This window comes from Miniopterus natalensis, chromosome 18, assembly GCF_054644295.1.
Source record: "Miniopterus natalensis isolate mMinNat1 chromosome 18, mMinNat1.hap1, whole genome shotgun sequence".
Taxonomy (NCBI): domain Eukaryota; kingdom Metazoa; phylum Chordata; class Mammalia; order Chiroptera; family Miniopteridae; genus Miniopterus; species Miniopterus natalensis.
Genome location: NC_142098.1, coordinates 33,863,182 through 33,886,224, shown reverse-complemented (window position 1 = coordinate 33,886,224; position 23,043 = coordinate 33,863,182). Strand labels below are relative to the sequence as shown.

Sequence of the window (23,043 nt, the reverse complement as noted above, 5' to 3'; positions counted from 1 at the left end):
GCGCGCTACAGAGCGCCCGCGCTCACCTTGAGGGGCATCTTGGCGAACTCGTTGAGAATGGGCACGTCGAACACCAGGCGCCGCAGCAGGTGCTGCAGCATGGACGGGCGGATGTACCTGCGGGGACATCCCGCGGGCGCGGGCTCTCACCCTGAAGCCCCCCGCAGCCCCCCGCCCCGCCCCGCCCCGCCCCGGGTCCCGCCCCGCCCTGCCCCAGGTCCCGCCCCCGGCCCCGCCCCGCCCCGGCCCCGCCCCAGGTCCCGCCCGGCCCAGCCCCCGGCCCAGCCCCACCCCGGGTCCCGCCCCGCCCGGCCCCGCCCCCGGCCCCGCCCCGCCCCGCCCCACCTGCAGAGCGCCATGAGGCAGTCCTCGATGACGTCGCGCTGCGCCTTGGTGAGCGAGCGGCCGCGGGACAGGCGGTACACCGTGTGAAGCATCGAGTCCACCATGATGGCGCGGTGCTCGGTTCCCGCGAAGAGCGGCGCGCACTTGGTGATGAGCGGCAGCACCGCCAGGCACAGGTACCGGTTCAGCGCCAGCGCCATCTCCGTGGTGCTGAAAGTGGCCTGGGGCGCAGACGGGGGACGTCAGGTCCCACGCTGGCTCCTGGAGTTGCCCGGGCGCTCGCGCTGGACAAGTCTGAGCAAACGGCCCAGGCTTCTGGGCTGTCCCCCAAACCTGCTCCTCCTAGTCTCTACTCCCTTATTACTTGGGACTGTGCAAATTTTCAAACCCGTACAAAAGTGGAGAAGCCAATTAGTGAACCCTCTTTACCTCGATGAGACTGTTCTGCAGTTTCCACCTTCCGCATGTTTATCTCCTCTAACCCCACCTTTTTTCCTGTGATATTTTCATGCAACACCAGCCATATACCATTTTACCCAAAGATACCCAAATATGTATCTCCATTCAGACAAATACTTCTATTTAACCTTCCATGCTGCCATTATCACACCTCACAGAATTAACAATGTCTTAATATTCATGATCAGCTTTCTCCAATTGTCTCAAAAGTTGCTTTGCATTTAGCTGAGATTGTTTGGATCAACATACTATGTTTAGCTGATGGGTCTCTTAGGTCTTTTCATCTGCAACTGTCCCTTTTCCTCCCCCTTTTAATAGTATTTATTTGCCGGAGTAACTGGATCATTGGTCCAAAGGAATTTCCTACATTTTGGCTTCCTGGTCACTTCCTGGTGGTGTCAGTAGGCTTGTTTCTCTGTTCCCGCATTTCTGATAAGCTGATGGTTATAGGGTCACGCCCCTGTGTTCCTTTTCCCAGTTAACGGCTAACTATTTCTCCCATCTTAAGAAGAGACTTCTTTTGACCAAGGTCACCCCTCCAGCACATCTCCGTCCCTCTGCCTTCTTTGTCACCAACTTGTGTAAAGACTGTCAACACTCACTGTCCCCACACCTCACCTCTCAGGCTCCTTAAACTCTCTCCAGTAGGGCTTTTGCCTCACTGCCTTGTTGAAACTGCTTGTCAAGGTCACCAGTGACCTCCATCTGGCCCAACCAGTGGTCAGTTCTCAGTCCTCACCTTACTTGGCATTGTCACCTGTCATTAGTATTGTTGTGCTCAGGTCTTTGTGTCTCCATGATCTTTGTGAGCCATCACTGAGGATAATTTCTTACAACCTGAGGTGTTGGAGATCCCACCACCCCCTTTCCCAGAACTCAGTTTTCCTTGGTTTTGTCTTCTGTCTTCTATGTGATGGTGGGGGAGGGCGGATCAGGATGTGCACACAATTTCAGAGCACACTCTTCCCACTCTGGAAGTAGGGAGGGTGGCCAGGCTACTCACCGTGTCCAACGAGGCAGCTGCCCTCATGTCGGGCAAGAATCCCACGTCCAGCACGTGCAGCAGGAAGTCCTGGTTCTCGATGCCATACACACGGTCCAAGAAGAGCACCATGGATGCCTTGTGGTCAGGCACAAAGGATGCCGACATCTTTGGCTGTACCAGAGCCCCATCTGTGGGCAAGGAAATGGGGGGGTCAGGGATGCCCTTCAGAACTCTCTCCCCAGCATCACCCCCTTGATGAGTCCCATCCCATCCCACCTTTGCCCAGGGTGGGGATCTGCAGTGGGAGGCTGATGATGCCCACGAGGTCGTCCAGGGGCACGAGGGAGCGCAGGATGGCACGGATCCGCAGGGCCTCACCCTTGCCAGCTTGGATTAGCTGGAGGGGAGAGGGGCATATTATTGGGAAGCCATAACCCATTTGGTCATTACCCCACTCTGTCCCTCCTGATGCATTGATTGGCAGGTGGAGCAGAACTCCTTCTCACGGGGCTAACTCCAGGATACACAGCCCTGCCCCTGCCTGTGCATCTCCCATGCAGCCTTGACCACCCTGTGCTCTCACTGCCTGGTCCTCCACCACACTGGACAGGGAGCTCTGGGAGAGTGGGGTCTGGGGCTGCCTTGGTCACTGCTGTGTCCCCAGCATTGCCTAACCCAGGACCAATTTTGAATGACCGAACAAAGAGGTTTAAGGTTGGCTGTGCTTGCCCCCACCCTCGGTCTTTGGTTCTCACATGCATCTCAGGTGCACAGCGTCCAAGCAGATCAATCAAGGCAGCGTAGAAGGACATGATGGCGTGTCCCAGGTGCACCCGGTTTTCCTCGGGGGGCTCCTCCCCAAAGCTGCAGGGGAAGGAGGGTGGTGTGGGGAGGCAGCAAAAGGGAAGAGGAGAGCAGGTTCTGTTGAGGAGGGGGCAAGAGACTCACTGCTCACGCCGCCGGTCCCTACGGACACCCGGGCCGTCCCTCGCAGGGTCCTCGGAGATGCGGATGGCCTCTTCGATGGCGGCCAGCAGTCCCGAGCCGCCCTCACCCCTCAGAGCCGGCCCAAAGCACTCGGGCTTGCGGATGAGCAGCCGCACCACCACGTTGGCGTTCTCCTCCACGCTCTCACCTGGTGGCTCGGTGGGGTCAGGAGGCCTCATGAGCCCAGGGTCCCTCCCCGGGCAGCCTTGGACCCAGCACTTCAAGGGTTCATGCCCAGACCCCACCTCCTGCCCAGGCCAGGCCTGCAGCTCCAGATGTGGGCCACACTCGAGGGAGGCTTTGGCCGGTGACCCCAGCCTCAGCTGCCACCTCCGCCACCACCTGCCTCACCATTGACGAAGACAGCGAAGCGCAGGAAGTCCAGGTAGCGCTCGCCACCGCAGGGGTTCCAGCCGATGTCCGGGTATCCTTTGGCCAGGAGCATGGGACAACTTTGGAGGCCACAGCCAGCCAGGTAGGACACCACCTGGGGGCAGAGGAGGGCTCAGCCAGAGGCCAGACCCACACTACCTTCCTCCCCAAGTCTCAGGTCCCTGCCAATCCCCGATGCTCCACACTCCGATTATCTCTGGAACCCTCGGCAAACGATAACTCTCATGGCCCACCCTCATCTCCCACCTGCCATCAGGGGGCCTCTACTCTGGGCTCCCTCCTCCCTCCCAGTCTGTGCCACACACAGTCAGAGGGACCCTGCAAACACCTAAATTGGGTCATGTCCTCCCCCTGCTCAGAATGCTCCAGTAGTGCCATCACACTCGGTAAAAGCCAGAACACTCACTGTGGCCCACAAGACCCTCCACACAACCTTCCCCACACCTTCTGCCCGCACCTCCCACCACTCACCCCTCTCTCCCTCTGCCCCAGCCATGCTGGTCTCTTTACTGTTCTTCAAAATCATGAGGCCCACTCCCGCCTCATGCCTTGGGCTAGCTGCTCCCCGGCCAGGAATACCCTTCCCCCTGGGATCCGCAGGCCCCTCACCCCCTTCATGGCTTTACCTGAATGTCCCTTTCTCAGGGAGGCTTTCTCTGACCGCTCTTGTCTAAACTTGGACGCCCTTCTAACACTCAATATTTTCCCCTGCTTGCTCTTTCCCTCTTTATCACCCATCACCAGCTAATGTGCCACATATTTTACCTTTTCATCTCATTTATTATCCATCCTCCCAACTACACTATCCAACTAGACTGAGGACAAGGGTTCCTGACTGTCTTGATCACTGCCATACCCCTACTGCCCTGCACAGGCCCTGGCACATAGCAGGTGCTCAATAAATATTTGTTAAACAAATACTATAATAGTGGGTAAGTGTTACTGAGTGCTTACTGTTTTGTAAATGCTTTCACAGATCAGCTCATTTAATCCTCTGACCAACTCTATAACATTGTTTTAATTATTATATTCATTCTGCAAATGAGGAGACAGAGGCCTGGAGAATTTAAGTCATTTGTCCAAGGCCACGCAACAAGGGAGTGGGGAGAGTTAAATCTAAGTTGCTGAACTCCAGAGCCATGCCCTTCAGCGCTACACCCAGAAGTAGGGGCACAGAAGGCGAAGAAATGTGCCAACGCCACACAGCTGGGGAGGGTGGAGCGTCAATTTGCCCTCAGCCCCGTGAATGAGTGACTGGGTCCTGTTCTTTCCCTGAAAATTATTCCCTTTCTGATTTGGTCCTGGACCATCCAGAATGGCCCTGCAGAATGGGTCCTGACTCAGCAGGTGCCCACAGGGTCCAGGCCTCCTCCCTCCGCACCTTCTCCAGGTCCTGCTCCTGCAACGCCAAGGCCAGCTCATTGTTGTCAATGACAGAGGCAGCTGCCACATCCAGGGGTGTGGAGCCCTGCATGCCTGTGGGGGACAGAGGTGGTGAGAATGCGCTTTGGAGGTGCAAAGCCACCTGTCTCTCTCCTGCTTATCTTACCTCCTCTGGGAAGCCCTCCCTGACCACCCCTTTCCAGCCTGGGTCGGGTGCTTCTTCTGGCCTGTGCTTCCCCATCCCAGGCTTGACCACTCTGGGCTGTTGCTGTCTGGGGGGCAGCACTGGGCTCGGGAGTACTCACCCAGGCCAATGCCGCTGTTCTCAAGCAGGTAGCTCAGGTGGTCAAACATGGAGCGCTGGTTCTGCCGGCTAATGCGGCAGAAGTAACAGAGGAAGCGGCAGCAGCTTGTCACCATCTTGGGGAAGCGGATCTCCTGGGGTGGGCAGGGTCGGCCAGTGGTCAGTGCCTGCCCTCCATGGCCCCTGCCGCTGAGCTCCTCAGCCTGTGCAGGACCCTTACCTTGGATTCACCGCCGCCGAGGACATTCACCATGACCTCCATGACCGTCTCGTGCATGCCCAGTGCCCTCATCAGGTTCGGGTGTTGGTAGAAAACTTTGTTGTTCATGATGTTCCTGGGGATAGATGGAGGGTGTGGGTGGGGCCCAGGTCCAGAGAGAGCCCCAGACTCTTGGGGGAGCCATCACCAGGTGGGCTCCCCTAGGGAGACCTTTGTCATGTTGCCCGTTATATCCTCAAGTGCCCAGAAATGGCCTGGCACACAGTAGGTGCTCAATAAATGTTTGCTGAGTGACTGATTGAAGCACTTGACACTAAGTGAGTGCTCAATACTATTATTATTATTGCTACTGCTACAAGCAAGAGTTCACTGAAGCTGCAAGGAGACTCTACAAAGTGGGTGTGGCTCTTCCTCATTTGAGGTGAGGAAACTGATGCTCCAACAGGGTAAAACCTGTGCCAAGAGTCAGTCACAGGGGAGCAGGATCTGTTACCCTGGGGGGGGGGGGGGGCGTGGAGAGGTAAAGGGAAGGGACATTCTCCAGGGAGATGAGCCAGCTACCAGAGGAAATATATCACCCAGAGGATAGGAGGTGGAGGAAGGAGACATTATCTTATCCAGAGGATGTAACACAGGGGACAAGCTGGAGCCCAGAAGGTCCCCCCTCCCTTCCCCTGGGACTTGCACAGTCAAGGAGGAGGCAGAGCCTCACCCAATGCTCTGGATCATGAGGTTCTCCTCCTGGGGACCCATCTGCACAATGAGCAGCGAGCGGATCTGGCCGAGGCACTCAAGCAGGTTCATGGTGTCCACCACAGAGGACGGCGAGATGGTGTACGCCCGGGGCAGGGCGCGCAGCAGCTCCCCAAGCCCGTCGTACTGCCGGTGCAAGAGGCTGAACATGGCCCGGACCAGCTCAGGGCTCTGCACGAAGTCCTCCTGGGCCCAGCGCACCACTGTGTGAGACACCAGCTCCTGCAGTGACTCTGGGAAGGGGACACAAGGTTCAATACACTATGCCTGGCCAGGGCTTTAAACCCAAACCATGCAGAAGGGGCCCCACTTTCCAGTGTCTTCCCAGTTATTAACCACCTCCCCCACCTGCCAGGAGTGCACGGAGTCTGGCAGATTTTTTTCTATTGCCCTAAAAGTCTCTCTGTTCTCTTCACCCTAATACCCCTTCCAAAAGGCCCCTACAAATTTCAAGAGGAAAAAAATTGAATCGCCAGAGAACCCGTGAGCACTATTATAAGCTCTTCCTTCACCTCTAAACACTCAAGCCTCGATTCCATGTGCTGCCCACTTTTCATCACAAGAGTCAACAGACACAAAGAAAAACTGCGAACACTTCACTATTATTTGAAAATGATGTCAGATAACTTTTTTATTTTCCCTGGTGATCTCCCTGGGCCTCGCCTTTCCTTCAGTCAGCATCCATTTAGCTCTCTGTCCCTCTTTCTCCCCCAACCCTTTTTCTTTCCAGGATTTCTAGGAGAGAAGACATATCTCCTGTGTCTCGGGGTTAAAAGAAACCTCCAGGCACTGGCATGAAACAATGGGGTCAATCCATGACCTGTGATGTGTTCATCTTACTTTCCTTCCCCACTCTGGACCATCACTTCTGACCTCACCTCCTGCCCCCTCCACCTGCACACTTCGCTCTAGCCACATTGGCCTCTAAACATACCAAGCATGTCTCTGCCTCAGGCCCTTTGCACTGGCTGTTCCTTCCCTAGACCTTTGCACACCTCCCTCCTGCAATTCCACTCCTCCTTCTTTGTCCCTCTTCCCTCTTACTCAACTTTATTCTTCTTCTTAACACCCCTGGCCACCTGACATTATGCAATATGTATATTTGTATCTGTCATAATAGCCTAAACTCCTTGAGGGGGGGGACTTTGATGCTTCCCCCTACTCTATTTCCCAGCCCTGCCAACAGTGCCTAGCCCAGAGTTGGCCCAGTAATAGTTTTCTCAATGTTGTGGAATAAACCCTGTAAAACATCAGGGACTCTGCTTTTCTAATCCCTCAGCATGGTAATCATTTCACCAAGAAAGAGAAGGAAAACAAAAAGCCACAAGGACATGGAAGCCATGGTGGTGCAGGACTTGCCATGTATGATGTAAATCTGCTCTGGAGGGCCATATGCCGCCCTGGTCCAGCACACCCACTGTGCAGCCCCATATTTGGGCCACACGTCCAGCACGCCTCCTCTCTCCTCTCCCTCCACTCCTCCTTGCCCTCCACTCCTCCTCTCTAATACCATTTACCCTCCCTTGCACTACTCTTCATGGCCTGTCTTGGGCCTAGTGGCCCCCCAAGCACAGGGGCGCCTGCCCCACCTCAGCCCCCCTAGTGGGCGGGTCCTCACTGGGTTTGCTCTCCTCAGCGGGCAGCTCCTCCTCAGGTTTCTCCTCCTCCTTCTTCACCAGCCGCACTTTCTCCAACAGGCTCCTTAGGCGGCTGCTCAGGGTGACCTCTTCCTCTGGTTCCTCCTCCTTCCCCTCCAGCTGAATTCCTGGAGGTGGTCAAGAAGGGAGGGAGTGTCACTCATCTGTTTGCTATTCCTATGCTTAATCATTCACTTTTTCATTCCTTCATCTGTTCACTCATTCATGTGTGCATTCATGGGTTTTTTTATTTGTTTCTTTATATGTCTACATGTTTTTTCATTTGTCTTTTAAATCAGCTACTGCAAATATCTTCAAAGAGCTAAAGGAAACCATGTCTGAAGTATTAAAGAGAAGCATGATGACAATGAGTCATCAAATAGAGAATGTTAATAATGAGGTAGGTAATATAAAAAATAACCACATAGAAATTCTGGAGTGGAAAAGTATAATAACAACTTTAAAAATCACTAGAGAGGTATGACCACATATTTGAGCTGGTAGAAGAAAGAATCAGTGAACTTGAAGGTAGACAATAGAGATTATCTAATCTGAAAAACAGAAAAATAATGAAGAAAAACTAACAGAGCCTCAGAGACCTGTAGGACACCATTGTGTACCAATATGTGCATAATGAGAGTTCTAGAAGAGAAAGAGGCAGAAAAAATATTTGGAGAAATATGACCAAAAGTTCCCAAATTTGATGAAAAATATTAATCTGCACATCCACGAAATTAAACTTCAAGTAGGATAAATTCAAAGAGCTCCACACCTAGACACATCATACTCAAACTGTTTAAAGGCAAAGGTAAATAGAAAAATTGGAAAGCCAGCCAGAGAAAAACAACACATTATAAGGAAATCTCAGTAAGACTGTCAGCTGACTTCTCATCAGGAACAATGGAGGTCATCCATCCATCCCTCCAGCCGGCCATCTCTCTACTCTCATCCCTCTGCCTATAACCACCCATCTATATACACATCCACCCAAATACCCATGTAAACATACCTTCAACTCATCTATCTGTTCACTAATACATCTGTTCATTCATTCATTCAACCAATCAACCAACCATTACATAGCACCAATGCCATAGATGTTTAGGATCAGGAAATCTTAGGGAAACTTCAGGAGAGGTCTCAAGAGGAAGTTTGGGAGAAGGGTTCTCTGATCCCCTCTCCTTACCACAATGTGCCAGTAGGTCTTCATGAAATTTGAGCAAATCCTGTCGAATCTCTTCAGGGAGAGGACAATCTTCCTCTTCCTGACCATCTTTGAAGTGCACTAGCATGTTGATCTAGGAAAAGGTCAAAGGTCAGAATGAGGGTCAGAGACCCCAGAGCAGGAACCCTGTGGTCAAAGATCACAGATTCAATTGTGAGTTCCTGACTAAGGCCATGGGCCAAAGTGTGAGTTAATGAAGGCTATCTGGGAGACTAGAGGTCTGAAAGGGGTCAGGGTCAATCTATATGACTCAGAGGTCAAGTTAATTCAGAGATCGGTAGGAAAGTAAGAGATAAGTATATCATTAAGGTCAGAGATCAAGTACGGGTTTAGAGGTCGAGTACCATTCATGATCAGAGTAGAGAGAGGTTGAGGTTGGGGCTTAGACAGTAAGGCCAACCAGGGTCAGGGGTCAGAGGACCTGCTCCTGGGGTGGGGAGCGGAACTCGCGGGTACGCCGGGCAGTCTCAGCTGCAGACATGGTGAAGGCTTTCATGAGGAGGCCGTAACGGTCCCGCTGGTTGGACTGGAGCTTGTCCACATAGCGCTCTGCAAAAGCTGCCAGGGACTCCACCCGGTGCTGCAGCTCTTGGTCACAGAAATACTCCAGCAGGTGGCACATCTGTGGGGAACAGCCACGCAGTAGGAGGGATGCCAGCAAGGCCATCAGCGCTTCCTTGAAGCTTTTCTTGCTTTCAGTCCCCTCTCAGTGGCTCTGACTTGGCTCAGTCACCATCATCTGCCTGGATCCTTAAGCCAGACTTCTCCATGATCTCACTGCTCCAATTCATTTCCCACTTAACCCAGCCAGATCATTCCAGGCCAGCAGCACTCCACTGCTCTCTGCACCGGCCCAGATCCCCAGACTGGAGCCTTCCACTGTGCCTTCCCCCCAGACGGCCAGAGGCTGGAAAGTGAGAAGAGCCAGCCCACCTGCAACTTCACAGACTCAGGCAGCTTCATCTGGAGAAGCCCCTCCTCCAAGCCTTCTTTCTCGCCTTCTGCTGCCTCCTCCTCCTCCTCCTCCTCCTCCTCCTCTTCCTCCTCCTCCTTCTCCTGGGCCTCCTCCTCCTCATCCTCCTCCTTCTCCTCCTCATCTTCCTCCTCCTCCTCCTCCTCCTCCTCAGTGAATACTTCAGGCTCAATCATCTTCAGAATCTGTTTCACATCCTCATCGCCAAAGACGCCCATCACCTGCGGAACAGAGCCAGGTCCTTCACTGCGCCCCAGCCAGTCCCAGCATCACCTCCCAGACGCGCTTCCCCTGCCCATAGCCGTCATTCCTGCCTTGGCTCTGCGGCTCCTCCCACAGGCAGGACCGGCAGTCCTCTGCCCCCACATTCATCCCCCTTAAGGTTCCCCCAGATCCAGATCCAGGGTCCCGCCCGCATGGCCCAGACCACACAGCTAAACGTGAGCACCTCTCCCTTCATAAGTGAGTGTCTGCGCTCCCAAGCTGGAGCACATGTGCCTCTGGAGCTGGACGCACCCCACACCCAGTGGAGGCCCTTATAGCCCCCAGCACATGCCGGTTCTCAGTCAATGTAATGGAGATGCTAACAGATGGGAGGGCAGTGGGTAGGTAAAAGGGGAGAAGAGATGAGAAAGGGAAACCTGCATGAGTGGGGGGAGAACTGGGTGGCTGAATTAATAGACGGAACAGTAAGGGTTGAAGGGGAGAAAGATGGGTGGGTGGATAAGGAATGGAGAGGTGAAGTTAAAGGTGGGGGACTATGGCAGGTGAACAGGTGACAGGACAAATGACCTATGGATAGGTGGGTAGGTGAATGGGTGGTTTGATAGACGCACCAGCAAGTAAATGAGTGTATGGGTAAACAGATGAATGGGTGAGTAGTCATGGGATGGGGTGGGATGGATGGATAATTTTTTGTATGAAAAGCTGGGTGGGTTTGCAGTAGGTATATGGGTGAGCCATTAGCTGGGTATGTGAATGAAAGGGTACATAAAATAAAGGGTGACTAGAAGATGGAGGCTCGGTGGATGGGTGAGTGGATGAAGGAGTGCAGGTGGTTGGATAGATTCGCAGGTTGGTTGATGGGTGGAAAATACATATATCTGGATAGAGACATGTATGTGTGGGTGGACAGGTAGGTGGAAGATGAAGAATGGGTGGATCTGTGGATGGTGCATGGAGGCATCTATGGAGGTATGGATGCACAGGTAGAAACAGGGTGATAGTTGGATGTATGAAAGAAAAGATAGATTAGTAAGTAAATGGGTAAGTAGACAGATGAATAAATGGAATGGTGGATGAACTGATGTGTGAGTGAACAGAAGGCTGAATGGGAAACTGGATTGAAGGCTAAACAGATTGATACATGGATGGATGGATATGTGGTTGGAGAATGGAAGAATAAGTAGCGGGATAAATAACAGTTGGTGGGTGGATGAATGGAAAGAAGCAGAGTTTAATGAAAATATGAATAGATGGCAGATTAATGAATGGAAGGAAAAGTGAATGAAGGGTGAGTGGATGATGGAGGGATAAATTGAAAGGTGGAGGGTGCATAGACGGAGAGATGAATGGGTGGTTGGGTACATAAAGGGAAGGGGAGTCGGTGTATGGATGGACAGATTATTTGGACTGTGGAAGAGTGGGACAGAGGAAAGCAGGAGGAAGCCATTACCAGCAGGGTGGACACAAGCTTGAGCACAGGGACAAACTGGAACTCCACAGAGCCCCCAACAGGGTCACGTGCATGCTGCCCACCATCTCGGACTGCTTCCCCCAGCATTCTCAGTGCTTTGTCCCGCAGGGCCTCCAGAGGGATGCTGGGGCTGAGGCGGGCTGGGGCTTCTGCTATCCCAGCAGTTGGCAGGGCAGCCACGAAACAGGGAGGTGAGAAATGGTGTGGAGGCCGAAGGGAGGTGGTGACGCCAACGCCAGGCAGGCCGTGCCGGCGGGGACCATTATCCTCGCTTTTTCCAGGTGGGAAGAGGGTGATGGCGCGGGTCTCAGCCGTGAGGGGCACGATGTACTCAGAGAGCATAGAGCGGCGGCTGCGGCAGGCACTTTCCAGGTGGATGCTTATGAGGAGGTCGTAGTAGCCAGCACGCAGGGGCCCGGGCAGGTGTGCATCTTCCAGGGCGTGCAGCAGTTGCGCCTGGTCCACGTGGCTGCACAGAGCATGTGCCACACGGTTGTTGCCCAGGGCGCACACTGCACGGTAGAGGCGGAGGGTGTGGGAGTGGAAGCGCTGCAGGTTCAGGCGCTCGGACAGCTCCAAGATGTCCATGCACCTGTGGCAAAATGAGCCGCAGAGAGGGACAGAGCAGGCAGGGGAGGTGGGAGACAGAGACACAGACCACAGAGAGGCAAAGAGGTGTGTAGTGAGTTTTGGCAGCCCCAGCAAGAAATCCCAGTTTTCTGCTTGGCCAAGGTTCTGTGAGGTCTATGGAGCTGGGTTTAGGAGTCTCTCAATGGTTCTGGAAGTCCCTAAGGTGTCTGGGGGTGCCCTGGGAATGTCTGGCACTCTGGGGTATCTGAGACTTCACGGGGAATATTTGGTGACTCTGAGGTGTATCTGGGATCCAGAATTGGGCCTGATCCCCCTCCCCCCACCCCCAGCAGGTCTGAGTACCCTGGTTACATCTGAGCACCACTAGAATGTAAGCACCACCAGGGAAGGACATTTCTGCCTGCTTTTTTTCTTTCTATATTCCCAGCACCTAAACAGGATTAGCACATAGCAGGTGTTCAATAAATATTTGTTGACTGAATAAATGGAGGTGTCTGGCCCCAGGATGGGTGTGAGCCCAATAAGTTATACATGAGCATTACTAGAATGTTTGTTCACAAGGGCTTGGTGGTCTCCAGCCTGGAATGCTGCCAGTCACATAGGAGGAGCTCAAAGCCATGTGTCGAATGAATAAAGGAAAGATGAGGCATATCGAAAGCCTCATGGGGTGAGTCTGGGATTCCTGGCCATGTTCGGAGTCCCTAAGAGCATTCCTGCCACCCATGTGAACACGTGTCCACCCAGGTGTGTCTGAGTCCCCTGGAGTGGGTTAGAAGAGCTCCATGGGATACATCCGAAGTCTTCCTGGGTGTGCCCGAGAGACCCTGGGGTGCATCCAGGCCTCTCCAAGTAATGCCCAGGCCCCTGGTGTGTATGTGGGCTCTTTGATGTGGGTCTGGGCTCCCTAAGATAGGTTTGGAGCCCTGTAAGGTGGGTTGGGCCCCTTGGGATGTTGTCTGTGGTCCCCTGAGGTGGGTCTGGAGTTTCCTGGAGTGCATCTGGGATGCCTGGGCTGAGTCTGGGTCCCCCGAGGTGTGTCTGGGGTCCACTGAGATGAATCTTCAGCTCCCTGGGGTGTTACTTGGGGACAATAAGGTAGGTCTGTGCCTTTCTACCTAGGGGACTTACAATACCCTCCTCCCGCCCCCCTCTGCCATCCCCAGGCAGCCGGGCTGGCCCTCACCGGTTCTCCTCGGGGATGTGCAGTGCCATCATGATTAGTGGCTCCTGGCACTCCACGGCCCAGCCCAGCCGCTCGCCAGCCCGTCGTGTGTCCACCTGCAGGAAGTGGTTGGGCATGCGGCTCCACGAGATGGGCATCAGCATCTGCACCTCAAGCCGTGGTGGGCACTGCGGGGCCGGGTTCTTGCGCTCACTCAGGAACATGGCAGCTGACAGCGGCATGATGTTCTGGGGGTGTGGTGCACGGGTCAGGATGCTCAGCCCTCTGTCCTGCCACCCTACTTCCAGGGAGACCTCCCAGATTGTCCCCTCCCCTTTGGCTACTCTTCCAGCCTGGCCTCCCATACCTCCCTCCCCAGCCTGTCCCATAACTGCACTCTTACCTTCTGCTTCCCCAGCTCAAACTGGATGACATTCTGATGGGTGGGCAGGACAAAGACAGCAGGAAAGAGCTTCGTGTTGGGTTCCACCTGGCAAGGGAGAACAGGGCAGGGTGAGGAAGACGGTGAGCTGCAGGTGGTGTTGACTCTGGAACCCAAACTCTGGGGCTGATTGGCCCATCCTGATCCTGCTGGCACCTGCAGATCCAAACTAAGGCGCTATGGGCTCCACAATGGCCCTGAAATCACCTCTGGACCGCACAGCCTCTGATCCAGCCAGTTTGCATTTCTAACAAACTCTCAGGTGACGCAGACCCCGCTGACCCAGGGACCACACTTAGATGGATTAATGTGTAGACTGGTGAATAAATATGTGATAAAGCCACCGTAAAACATGGATGGTGGATTCTTGGTAGTGGATATATGGGTGTTCACTGTACAAATCCTTTAATTTTGCTGTATGCTTGAAATTTTTCATAAAAAATGTTGAAAAGGAAAAGTCCACCTTAGGATTCTGGCCCACATAGGGTGTTCCCTGATTGGTGAAAAGGTGGCGACTGGTGGTGCCCAGCCTAAAAGGGAATATGGACCTATTAGCCTAAGGTCAAGGCTACTCTCTGTCTCCTTTCTGGGCCTCAGTTCAATGGATGGTTCAACTAGGCAAGTTCCCAGGGACCTCCCAGCTCTGGCCTGTCTTGAGGACAGACTAGGTGCTGTTTTTGTCCTGTTTTTCTAAGGTCTGGCCTCCAGGGGTTGTCCTCCTGGAAGGGTTGTCCCAGGATGCTGGGACAGGGTGCAATTGCTAAATTGCAGAGGTCTCGGCTCACCTGGAAAAAGGTGTTGCTCTCTTTGCCATTGGCTGTAAAGGTCATTAGGCCTGTGGCCAAGTCCACCAGGCAGCCAATGACAAGGTCTGTGTGGCTGATCCGGCCCTGCTGCCCGGGGCTCACGAAGTCCCCGCCCCACACCATGTAGCAGTTGCTGCACTTGAGGCTGGAGGAGACAGGGGTGGTCAGTGCACGGGGTCCTAAGGCAAGGCACTCTGGACCCTGGACACCCCCTTCCCCGAGCTCCTAGAACACCATGATCTCAGGGCTCACCCCAAACCTCCACCACCTGCAGCCTGAGCACTGAAACCCCTCAGCCAGACCCCAGCCCCTTGGAGCTAGCAGCTGGTGGGCTGTTCTGGAAGGAGAAGGAAGGGAGCAAGGAGGAGAGAACAGAGAAAGTAGGTGAGGGAGAAAGAGGAGGGGGAGATGAAAGAGGAATAAACAAAGAAATGGAACAAGGGGAGGAAGGGAAAAGGCAGAGCAGGAGCCCCCGGAGGAAAAGAAACAGGGAGAGAGGAGGGAACAGGAGGGAAGCTTCCCAACCAGGTGCCCGGCGCTGACCTCCCGCCGCCCACAGTCCCCACCCCTCCCCTGTACCTGCTGTGGACGTTGCCTTGTTCATCCCCCATGGTGACTGTCACTGCCCGGACCTTGCTGAGGTCAAAGTTCATGTCGTGCTGATGGTAGTCAGGGGTGACCCAGCCCACCCACACGCAGCTGGGTTCCTGGCCAGCGAAGACCCTCACGGAGTAATAGTACTGGAGAGGCAAAGGGGGGACCAGTCAGCCCAGAAAAATGGTGACACGGGGCCTCCCTGGGACTTTAAGTGGGTTTCTCTGGATTCTCAGTGTCTCCTGGGAATTTAACAAGAAGTCGCCAAATTTGAGATTCCCCCCCTGGGTCTATGTCTCTCTGTTTCTGTGTCTACTGATGTATTTCTAAATTCAGGAATCCTTTGGGACGATTTTGTGAAACCCCCAAATTTGGGTCTCTCCTCAGGTTACAGCTAAGTTATAAATAAATAATGTCTAACAAGCAGCTCACTAATTAGCTCACAAATTAACTCTTATCCCCATTTTACTGCTAGGAAAACCATAGAGCTTCCATAGACAAGAAGGCATAGAGCAGTGACATGACTTACCCAAGTGGCACCCAGGTTACCCATGATCCTCACATTAGACTGTTTGTCTCGGAAAATATTTCAGATTTGGGGAATCCCCAAACTATTGGAATAATTGTAAATTTTTGTCCCCAGGAATATACTAGAATAATTAAATTTGGATATATTGAGTTTATATGGGTAAACACAAATATTGGGGTCCCAAGTTTATATTGGTTTATCTCTTAGATTTTTAGATCCCTGGGAGTTATATCATTGTGCTTTATAACTTCATAGTTTTCTCAGCAACTTTTAGGCCCCTAGCTCTATGGAACCAGGAGTCCAAGGGACTAAATCAGTATGTGCTGTATTTTGAGGTCTCCAGTGTATATGAGGTATGGGCAGTTACTGGGGGCCACAGCATAAAATTGTGTGAACTCTGAGGGGTTCCTGAAGTTGAAGGTCCTCGGTACACACCGTGGTGGTGTTGAGGATGATCTCAGGGTCATCACGGTTATCGGCGGGCACCACCTCTCGAGGGAGCCGGGGCAGAGCGGGAGTGGCTGGTGGTTGGGTCATCATGGCGGCCTTCTTGGCCTTGAATAAGAACCTGGTGGTGGGGAGGAGAGGCTGCGTAAGAACCAGCTCTCAAGCCCAGTCCTCCAGTCCTCCTGACCACAACATTCATGCCCCCCCACACCTGTCCTAACTACATCCTGTTTCTCATACCCAAGGCCCTGCTCCAGAAAGGAGGAATTCCCAACTGTGCCAGCCTAATCCATTCAAGTGCTGCACTCTGTGTTTGTGGGTGCTGGCTGACCCAAATTTAGAGGTGCATTTGGGAACACGGAGCTTCCCTTGTGGGCATACAGCGGTCACCTTAAGTCAGCATTTCTCATGTCTTATTCATATGGGCATTAAAGTAATTGGGGAAAGGACCATTCCTTGTGTGTGGCACTGTCTTGTACACTGAAAGCAAGTAGAATCCCTGGAGACCCCAGCAGCAGCACCCCAGAAACTGTGATAACCAAAATCTTCCACAATTTCCAAACACCCCCAAAAGATACAGGACTATATCCCATTGAAAACCACTGCCATAGGAGGGGGAAAGCTGACTTCATTTCAATTCAAGTTTAATGCCTTCTGAGGGTGTCCCTTGAAATAGTTTTGGGGGTACATTTGAGACACAGCAATGACCCTGATTTAGAAGACCATGGGGATAACTTGGGGTATGGTCAACTCTGCCAAGATACTGAGGTCTTCTCTTTAGTGTCCATGGTTAAGAAGCCCGCTGGGTGAAATGCTTTGAGGACCACCAGGTACCCCAAGTCAGCGAAGTTCTCCATAAATATAGTAGGGTATCCCAATTTTACATTCTCAGGGAAATTAGAGCTTCCTAGGAAAATAATGGTGCTCACCCAAGATATGCTAGGATCCCTCGGTATTCTGACTCCCTTAGCACATATGGGGACAGCTTGGAATACAATGGGGTTTCTCAAGTTACTGAGGTTGCCTAACTGGGGGTCCCAGGACAGACCCCGGGCTCCACCCTGCCCCACCTTGACTCACCCTCTCTTCTTGTTTTTCTCTGTGGTAGCATCCTTCTCATTTTCGGCCCGGACAGGCTGGGCCTCCGCTGCAGCCTGGAGGGTGCCCCCGGGTGCCCCCTCCTTGGCAGTTCCCTCTTTGCCCCCCTCAGCCTCGCCCCAGCGCCCCGCTGAGCGGCGCAGGTTTTCATAGTCGGTGTCAGGCTCTGCTGCCCAGGCCTCATCCTCGGCCGGGGGCTGCAGGCCAGGGGATGCCAGAGGGGTGGCCCCCGCAGTGCAGCGGAAGTGCTGGTGGAACTGGACAGGAAGGCTCAGCCGAAGAAAGAGCATCTCCACCAGACTGTTCTGGGAGCCCCATGTGCGGTGAGTCAGGCGCAGGCAGGGGGGCGTATCCACAGTGCCATCTACACGGGCCACCTGGGGGAAGGGGCAGGAAACACTGAACCTGATGGGTGGGCTAGGCCATTGGTCCTAAACCTGGTCACATACCAATAGGCCTTAAAGCACCTGTGTGAGAATCGGCCAAAGGTGTCCCCTCGTCTGGGTGGATGAACTCCCCATGGGGCACACGGCTTATCCTGGGGTGTGGTCAGCCCTTTGTGAACATCTGTCTGGGCACCTGGTACAGTGGCAGCCCTGGTCAGACACTGGGATCACTTGGGGAGCTTTCACAACCTACCTATGCGCAGGCCTTACTCCTGACCAAGTCATCCATCCACCCACCCATCCATCCACCCATCCATCCACCCATCCATCTGTCCATCCACCCGTCCATTCATCCATTTGTCCATCCACCTGCCCGTGCATCCATCTGCCCATCCGCCTGTCCACTTGTCCACCTGTCCACCTATCCATCCACCCAGATATTTACTGAGTAACTACTGTGTATCAGGCACTGCTTCAGGTGCTGGGAACACAGCAGTGAACGGAACAGAGGCCTTGCCACCCTGGTCTCTCAGGGAGACCTCCTCGGGACAGCAGCCCAGAGTTTGGTAAAGGCTCCCCAGGAAAAATGTTGTTACACCTATAAGTGGAAACATAACACTCAGAAAAGTGCGTGCATCATAAGTGCATAGCACCTCAAGTTTCCAGAGTGAACACGCCCATGTGCCCAGCACCCAGAAGGAGACACAGGACAATGAGACACAGCCGAGCCCCTCAGTGCCTGTTCAGTCACTACCCTCTCAAGGGCCATGAGGGGTTCTGATAAGGAAAATGCAGCAACCTGGCCTAAATAAGGGGCAGATGCCTGAAGGAAAGGAGAAACTCAAGGAAGGGAATTGTGGGAGAAGTGAGGTCCTGAGGCCAATCAGAGAGTATTGAGCGAGGTCGGTCCTCACCTCATAGTGGGGATGCTCAAGGGGCACGGCCTCAAATTGGGGAAGGCTTTTGCTAAACCAGGTGGTGACCGGGCGCTGCATGTTGATGGCAAATGGCTCAAAGCCCTCCTGGAGACCGCAGATGGCGAAGAACCGCAGGGAACTCACATCCTGGCCCAGGTTCAGGTGGCCCACCTGGCCGGGTCCTAAGCTGCAGACAGGCAGGAAGCCTGGTGGGAAGGGGATGGGTGAGCAGAGGTGAGATAGTTGGGCAGGGCAGGGGTCTGTGGGGAGGGGATAGCATGGAAGGGAGGATGGGAGAGCAGGAGGCTAGAGGGGGCAGTGTAGGGTCAGGCCAGGCAGGAGAAAACCAGAAAGGAGCCATGGGGCTGGCCCTCACCATCGCCAATCTCAATGTCCCGGAAGGCCGTCTCAGAACCTGAATCGGACATGAGGATCTCGCCATTAAGGGTGAAGATAATGGTGTTCTCTGTGAGGTCGATCATGCAGCCCACAACATCGCCCGACTGCCAGGGGCGCCCAAATGGCTCACTGCCCAAGTGCCAGCGCTGGCCCTGTGAGGAGGCGAGGGGGAGACATGGCATGGGAGAGATGCACAAAGAAATGGAGACATAAGAAAGCAAGGAGAGACATGTAAAGATACACGTGCAAGGTGTCAGGTCCAGGGAATGTGGGACAGAGCAGCAATCACCCCACAGTGTCCCCATCTTTCCCCACATTTGCATCCATGATCCCTGGAATGTAAGGGACAGGCTTTTATGCTTTTGCTTCCCTTCTGCTTGGGTTCTCTACTGTGTCCATGGCTGGGGCTGGGGTTATACAGACCACCAAGTGATAGTGGGGGGTTGGGGGTGGCAGCAAGGAAAGGAAAGGAAAAGGAACCTATCAGTGTCCCCCATACAGACCCACATATACCCAATATGCCCCAGAATAGGTAAACGGCTAGTGAGACAGATGGGAAGCAGGGTGTACAACTGGCTAGAAGAATGAAATGAAGTTGAGTCTACAAGGGTTGATGCAGGGAAGGAAGAAAGCTTAGACAGATATACAGATAAATGGGTGGTTGGGTGGATGAGTGGTGCATAAATAAATGAATTGATGGATTCACACATAAAATTATTGAATAGATGAATGGATAGATAAATGAATTGCAAATTAATTAAAGACGTGAGTGGCTGAACTAACAAATGAATAGGTGGAAAAGTGGATGGTTAAGTGGTATCTGGACAGATGATCAGATGGATGGATAGTTGGATTTGTGGGTAGATTAATGGATGGTTGACTAGGGAGATGGATGATGGATAGACATGTGAATGGATAGAGAAAGAGTAAAAGATGGTGGATGGATGGATGATGGATGGATGAGAGGTAAGGTAGGTGCAGGAATGGGTGGATAGTGTGGGGCACAGATAGAGGCAGGGCTAGAGTGTATGAGCTGTGGGAGGGACTACAGGGCCTAGCAGAGTGGAGCCCAGGGAGGTACCCACGCGGTGCCCGTTGAAGACATAGGCCAGCTCATCAGCTCCCAACTCTGTGTCAGGCCGCAGCTCAGGCCTGGCCCAGCCCACTCGCATCTCGCCCGTGGTAACTGCCTCAAACTCGAAGTACCAGCGGCCACTCTGCACCACATAGGATTTCTCTGCCCGGAAGATGCGCACCCGATCCCAACGGGACTGGCTCTCCACCAGACCTACAAACAGGGCCAGCCAGAGTCAAAGAGGATGGGTGGGGAGTGGATCCAAAGACACGAGAGGTTGGTGGGAGAGACCAGCAAAGGTTAGTCTAGGGGAAGAGGGACAATTGCTTGGTGTTAGAGGAGAACTGGGGAATCTCATACTAGCCAGGAAAAGGTAGAAGGGACCTACTGAGTGAGACTCCTCTCTTATTGTCTTTAGCAGTCAGAGCTCTCAGAGAAGAGATACTGACAGAGACATAGAGGGAGAAAGTCAGGTCAGTCATGGTCATGGTCTGGGATTAAGGGTCAAGATAAAGGTTGATGTTTAGAATCAAATGTTGAGAACTGGATCAAAGAGAGGAAGTCAGAGTCAGGGTCATGGAGGAAATAGAAATTGGGGTTGGGGACAGAGGTTGAGAAATTGAAGGTTGGGGACCATAGGGGTCAAGGTTGCTATTAGGGGTCAGTGATAGGTCAGGGGTCAAATTAGGGGTCTCTGAGACCTTGGTTGGGTGGCTCCATGTTGTAGCTATAGTCCAGAGGTTAGAGGTTAGGGTCATAGCTGAGGGTCAGGGATTGGAGTCTAGGGTCAGGGTCAGTGCTCACTGGGCTCCTGCTCTGGTGGCTCAGTGTTGCAGCCATAACCCAGGCAGAGCCTGAGTTAGGTCAAGGTCAGTGGTTAAGATCAGGTTCAGGATTGAGGTCAAACTAAAGGTCAGGGTTGGGAGAAGGGGTCAGTATAGTGGATATAGCCCACTCGGAGGTTGAGTTGGTTCAGAGATCAGGGGTCAAGGCCTGGGCTGGAGGTAGCACTCACTGGGCTCCTGGTCAGGTGGCTCAATGTTGTAGCCATAGCCCAGCAGGGTGCGCACAGCCTGACAGAGGCTGTCCCGGTTGCTGCGCTTGGTAGCCTCATCCAACAGGCGGTAGGGAACCAGGCGAGGGTTTCGGCGTGCAGGGATGTCCTGCACAGCACTGTAGCTCCAGCCCTGGGCCACACGGTCTCGGGCCCACACATTATGCCCGTTCTCCGCCAGCCGGTCCACCAATGTGGTCTGTGCAGGAGTCAGCCGCACATGGCTCAGGTCTAGTGGCGCTGGCTTGTACCCGTTGCTCATCATATACCTACAGGTGGGGTGGTGCTGGTGAGGAGACCTCCCCTCCACTCTGGGTTCTGTGCTATGGGATCCCTGACTGAACTGACCCTTGTCCCCAGGATCCCAGGAGCCTCGAATCTGGGAATTTCTGACCTTTGGCCTTTTTATTTTTAAATTATTATTTTGACCTTTGATCTTTGACATTGGGGTTCTATGACTCTCTGAATAATCTTGGAGATACTTGACATTTGACTCCAGAATCCTGTCACCCTAGCAAAAGCTTTGATTTCATGGAACTCTGGCTTCCATTAGTCTTCTATCTTGATTTGGGGAGCCTCGTCTCTAACCCTGGAATGCTCTGACCTCTTACTTCTAACTTTGAGGTTTCTTAACTCTGACCCCAAGACCCTATTGCACCAGACTCCTCGCTTGGGAGTCCTTGACCTCTGAACCCTGATCTCTATCCCCAGGACCTCTCACTTGTAATTTTAGGATCCCTTATTTACAATTCAACAATTCCTCACCTCTTTCCATTGATTCCTGGCCTCTAAATTAGAGGCACAACCTCTGTTCTCTCATTTTCCTACCTCTATGGCAGAGCCTGACCCTGGGGCCTGACATGCTCCCAGTCTCCCTCTGGAACTCCTAACTCAACTCCGCAATCCTAACACCTCCCAAGACACTCACCACTGGCTCCAGAACCCTGACCCCTGAGCCTATGACCTTCACCATAACCCATGGTCCTTTCTTCTCTGACCCCAGTCTCCCCACAGGATCCCTCAACCACCCCAGCCCCCCACTCTTCTCCAGGTGGGACCCAGGCCGCCCACACTCACGTCTTGGGGAGTTTTGTCTTCTTCAAGTTGTCCTCTGCCTTCTCGTCTGCCATGCCCACATGGCAGCCCAGTGCCAGCAGAGTCCTGCGGCGGGGGACATAGGTACAGAGTCACCCCACCCAGCCCCCTAGCCCTGGTCCCTGTCCCACAGGCCCTGTTGCCTCTGTCTCTGGGTCTCCAGCTCTCTCCATATCTTTCCTCAGCTTCCTGGGGTCTTTGTTCCCACCTCTCTCTGTCTCAGTCTCTGTCTCTCTGACTCCTATCTCTCTCCATTTCTGTCTCCGTATCTCTTTGACTGTGTTCATCTTTCCCCTCTGTCTCTCTCTTTCTGCCCTATGTCTGTTTCTGCCTCATGAGCCCTGCCTCCCTCTCTGTTTCTCTTGCCATTTTCTGTCTCTCTCATTCTCTCTCAGTCTCTGTCTCACTCTCCCTGCCTCCCCGCCAGCAGGCAGGCCCAGCCCCTGCCCCACGGCAGCTCCTCACTTGAGTGTCTCCCCCGACATCTGCAGGTTGTAGTTCCTCTCTGGCTCTGGAAGGCTGTGGAAGTTCACAAGACACGGGTGCAGCCTCTTGTTGTCATCCCGAACCTGGAGGACCCCACAGTCAAGTTCCGGGTTCTCCTTCCCCCACCCTCCCAGGCTGACCCTGACCCCCCCCTTAGTTCTGCCACTGGAAACCCAAGGACACCCCCACCCCATCCCCAAAGGCCCTTCTCTCAGCCACCGGCCCCTCCTGATAGTGACCCTGCCCCCAGCAAGTCCAGTCTGACACTGCAGGCCATCCTTCGTCCCTCACCGGGCCATAGGTCCAGCCCTGCTCAATGCGAGTCAGCGCCCAAAGTTCATGGATGTTCTCTGCCAGCTTCTCCCGGATACGCTCCAGATGGGGTGGCAGGACAATCTGGGGTAGAAGACGTTTGTGAGCCCCTGAGTTCCCTCCAGCTCACACCATGACCCCTCTTCCAGAGAACATGTGCGGACTCTGGACAGACCCTCAAAGTCCTCTTCTGACCTTTCCTGCTATTCTGAGCCCTGCTCCCCATCACCTTGTCCTGACTCCAGGATTGACACCAGCCAATAAGGACTCAGCATCGTCAGAATAAAGGA

At 53.6% G+C, this 23,043-nt stretch overlaps 1 protein-coding gene across 2 annotated transcripts in view; it reads right to left on the bottom strand.

Annotated features, from left to right (window-relative positions):
* RYR1 (ryanodine receptor 1) overlaps positions 1-23,043 on the bottom strand; it is a 98,427-nt gene that overhangs the window by 55,488 nt on the left and 19,896 nt on the right. For both annotated transcript variants that reach the window (XM_087826694.1, XM_087826693.1), the window contains exons 21-49: positions 22,733-22,837; positions 22,421-22,524; positions 21,938-22,021; positions 20,822-21,129; positions 19,817-20,019; positions 18,709-18,883; positions 18,330-18,538; positions 17,012-17,406; positions 15,920-16,052; positions 14,941-15,101; positions 14,341-14,506; positions 13,517-13,603; positions 13,135-13,361; positions 11,340-11,952; positions 9,625-9,885; positions 9,113-9,313; positions 8,653-8,764; positions 7,448-7,594; positions 5,789-6,062; positions 5,077-5,191; positions 4,858-4,990; positions 4,551-4,645; positions 3,128-3,263; positions 2,738-2,924; positions 2,545-2,653; positions 2,066-2,186; positions 1,808-1,977; positions 346-566; positions 27-117 (exon numbers count right to left, since the gene is read on the bottom strand). In XM_087826694.1, coding sequence (XP_087682820.1) covers positions 27-117; positions 346-566; positions 1,808-1,977; positions 2,066-2,186; positions 2,545-2,653; positions 2,738-2,924; positions 3,128-3,263; positions 4,551-4,645; positions 4,858-4,990; positions 5,077-5,191; positions 5,789-6,062; positions 7,448-7,594; positions 8,653-8,764; positions 9,113-9,313; positions 9,625-9,885; positions 11,340-11,952; positions 13,135-13,361; positions 13,517-13,603; positions 14,341-14,506; positions 14,941-15,101; positions 15,920-16,052; positions 17,012-17,406; positions 18,330-18,538; positions 18,709-18,883; positions 19,817-20,019; positions 20,822-21,129; positions 21,938-22,021; positions 22,421-22,524; positions 22,733-22,837 — 5,343 coding nt within the window. The remainder of the gene's footprint in view (positions 1-26; positions 118-345; positions 567-1,807; positions 1,978-2,065; positions 2,187-2,544; positions 2,654-2,737; positions 2,925-3,127; positions 3,264-4,550; positions 4,646-4,857; positions 4,991-5,076; positions 5,192-5,788; positions 6,063-7,447; positions 7,595-8,652; positions 8,765-9,112; positions 9,314-9,624; positions 9,886-11,339; positions 11,953-13,134; positions 13,362-13,516; positions 13,604-14,340; positions 14,507-14,940; positions 15,102-15,919; positions 16,053-17,011; positions 17,407-18,329; positions 18,539-18,708; positions 18,884-19,816; positions 20,020-20,821; positions 21,130-21,937; positions 22,022-22,420; positions 22,525-22,732; positions 22,838-23,043) is intronic.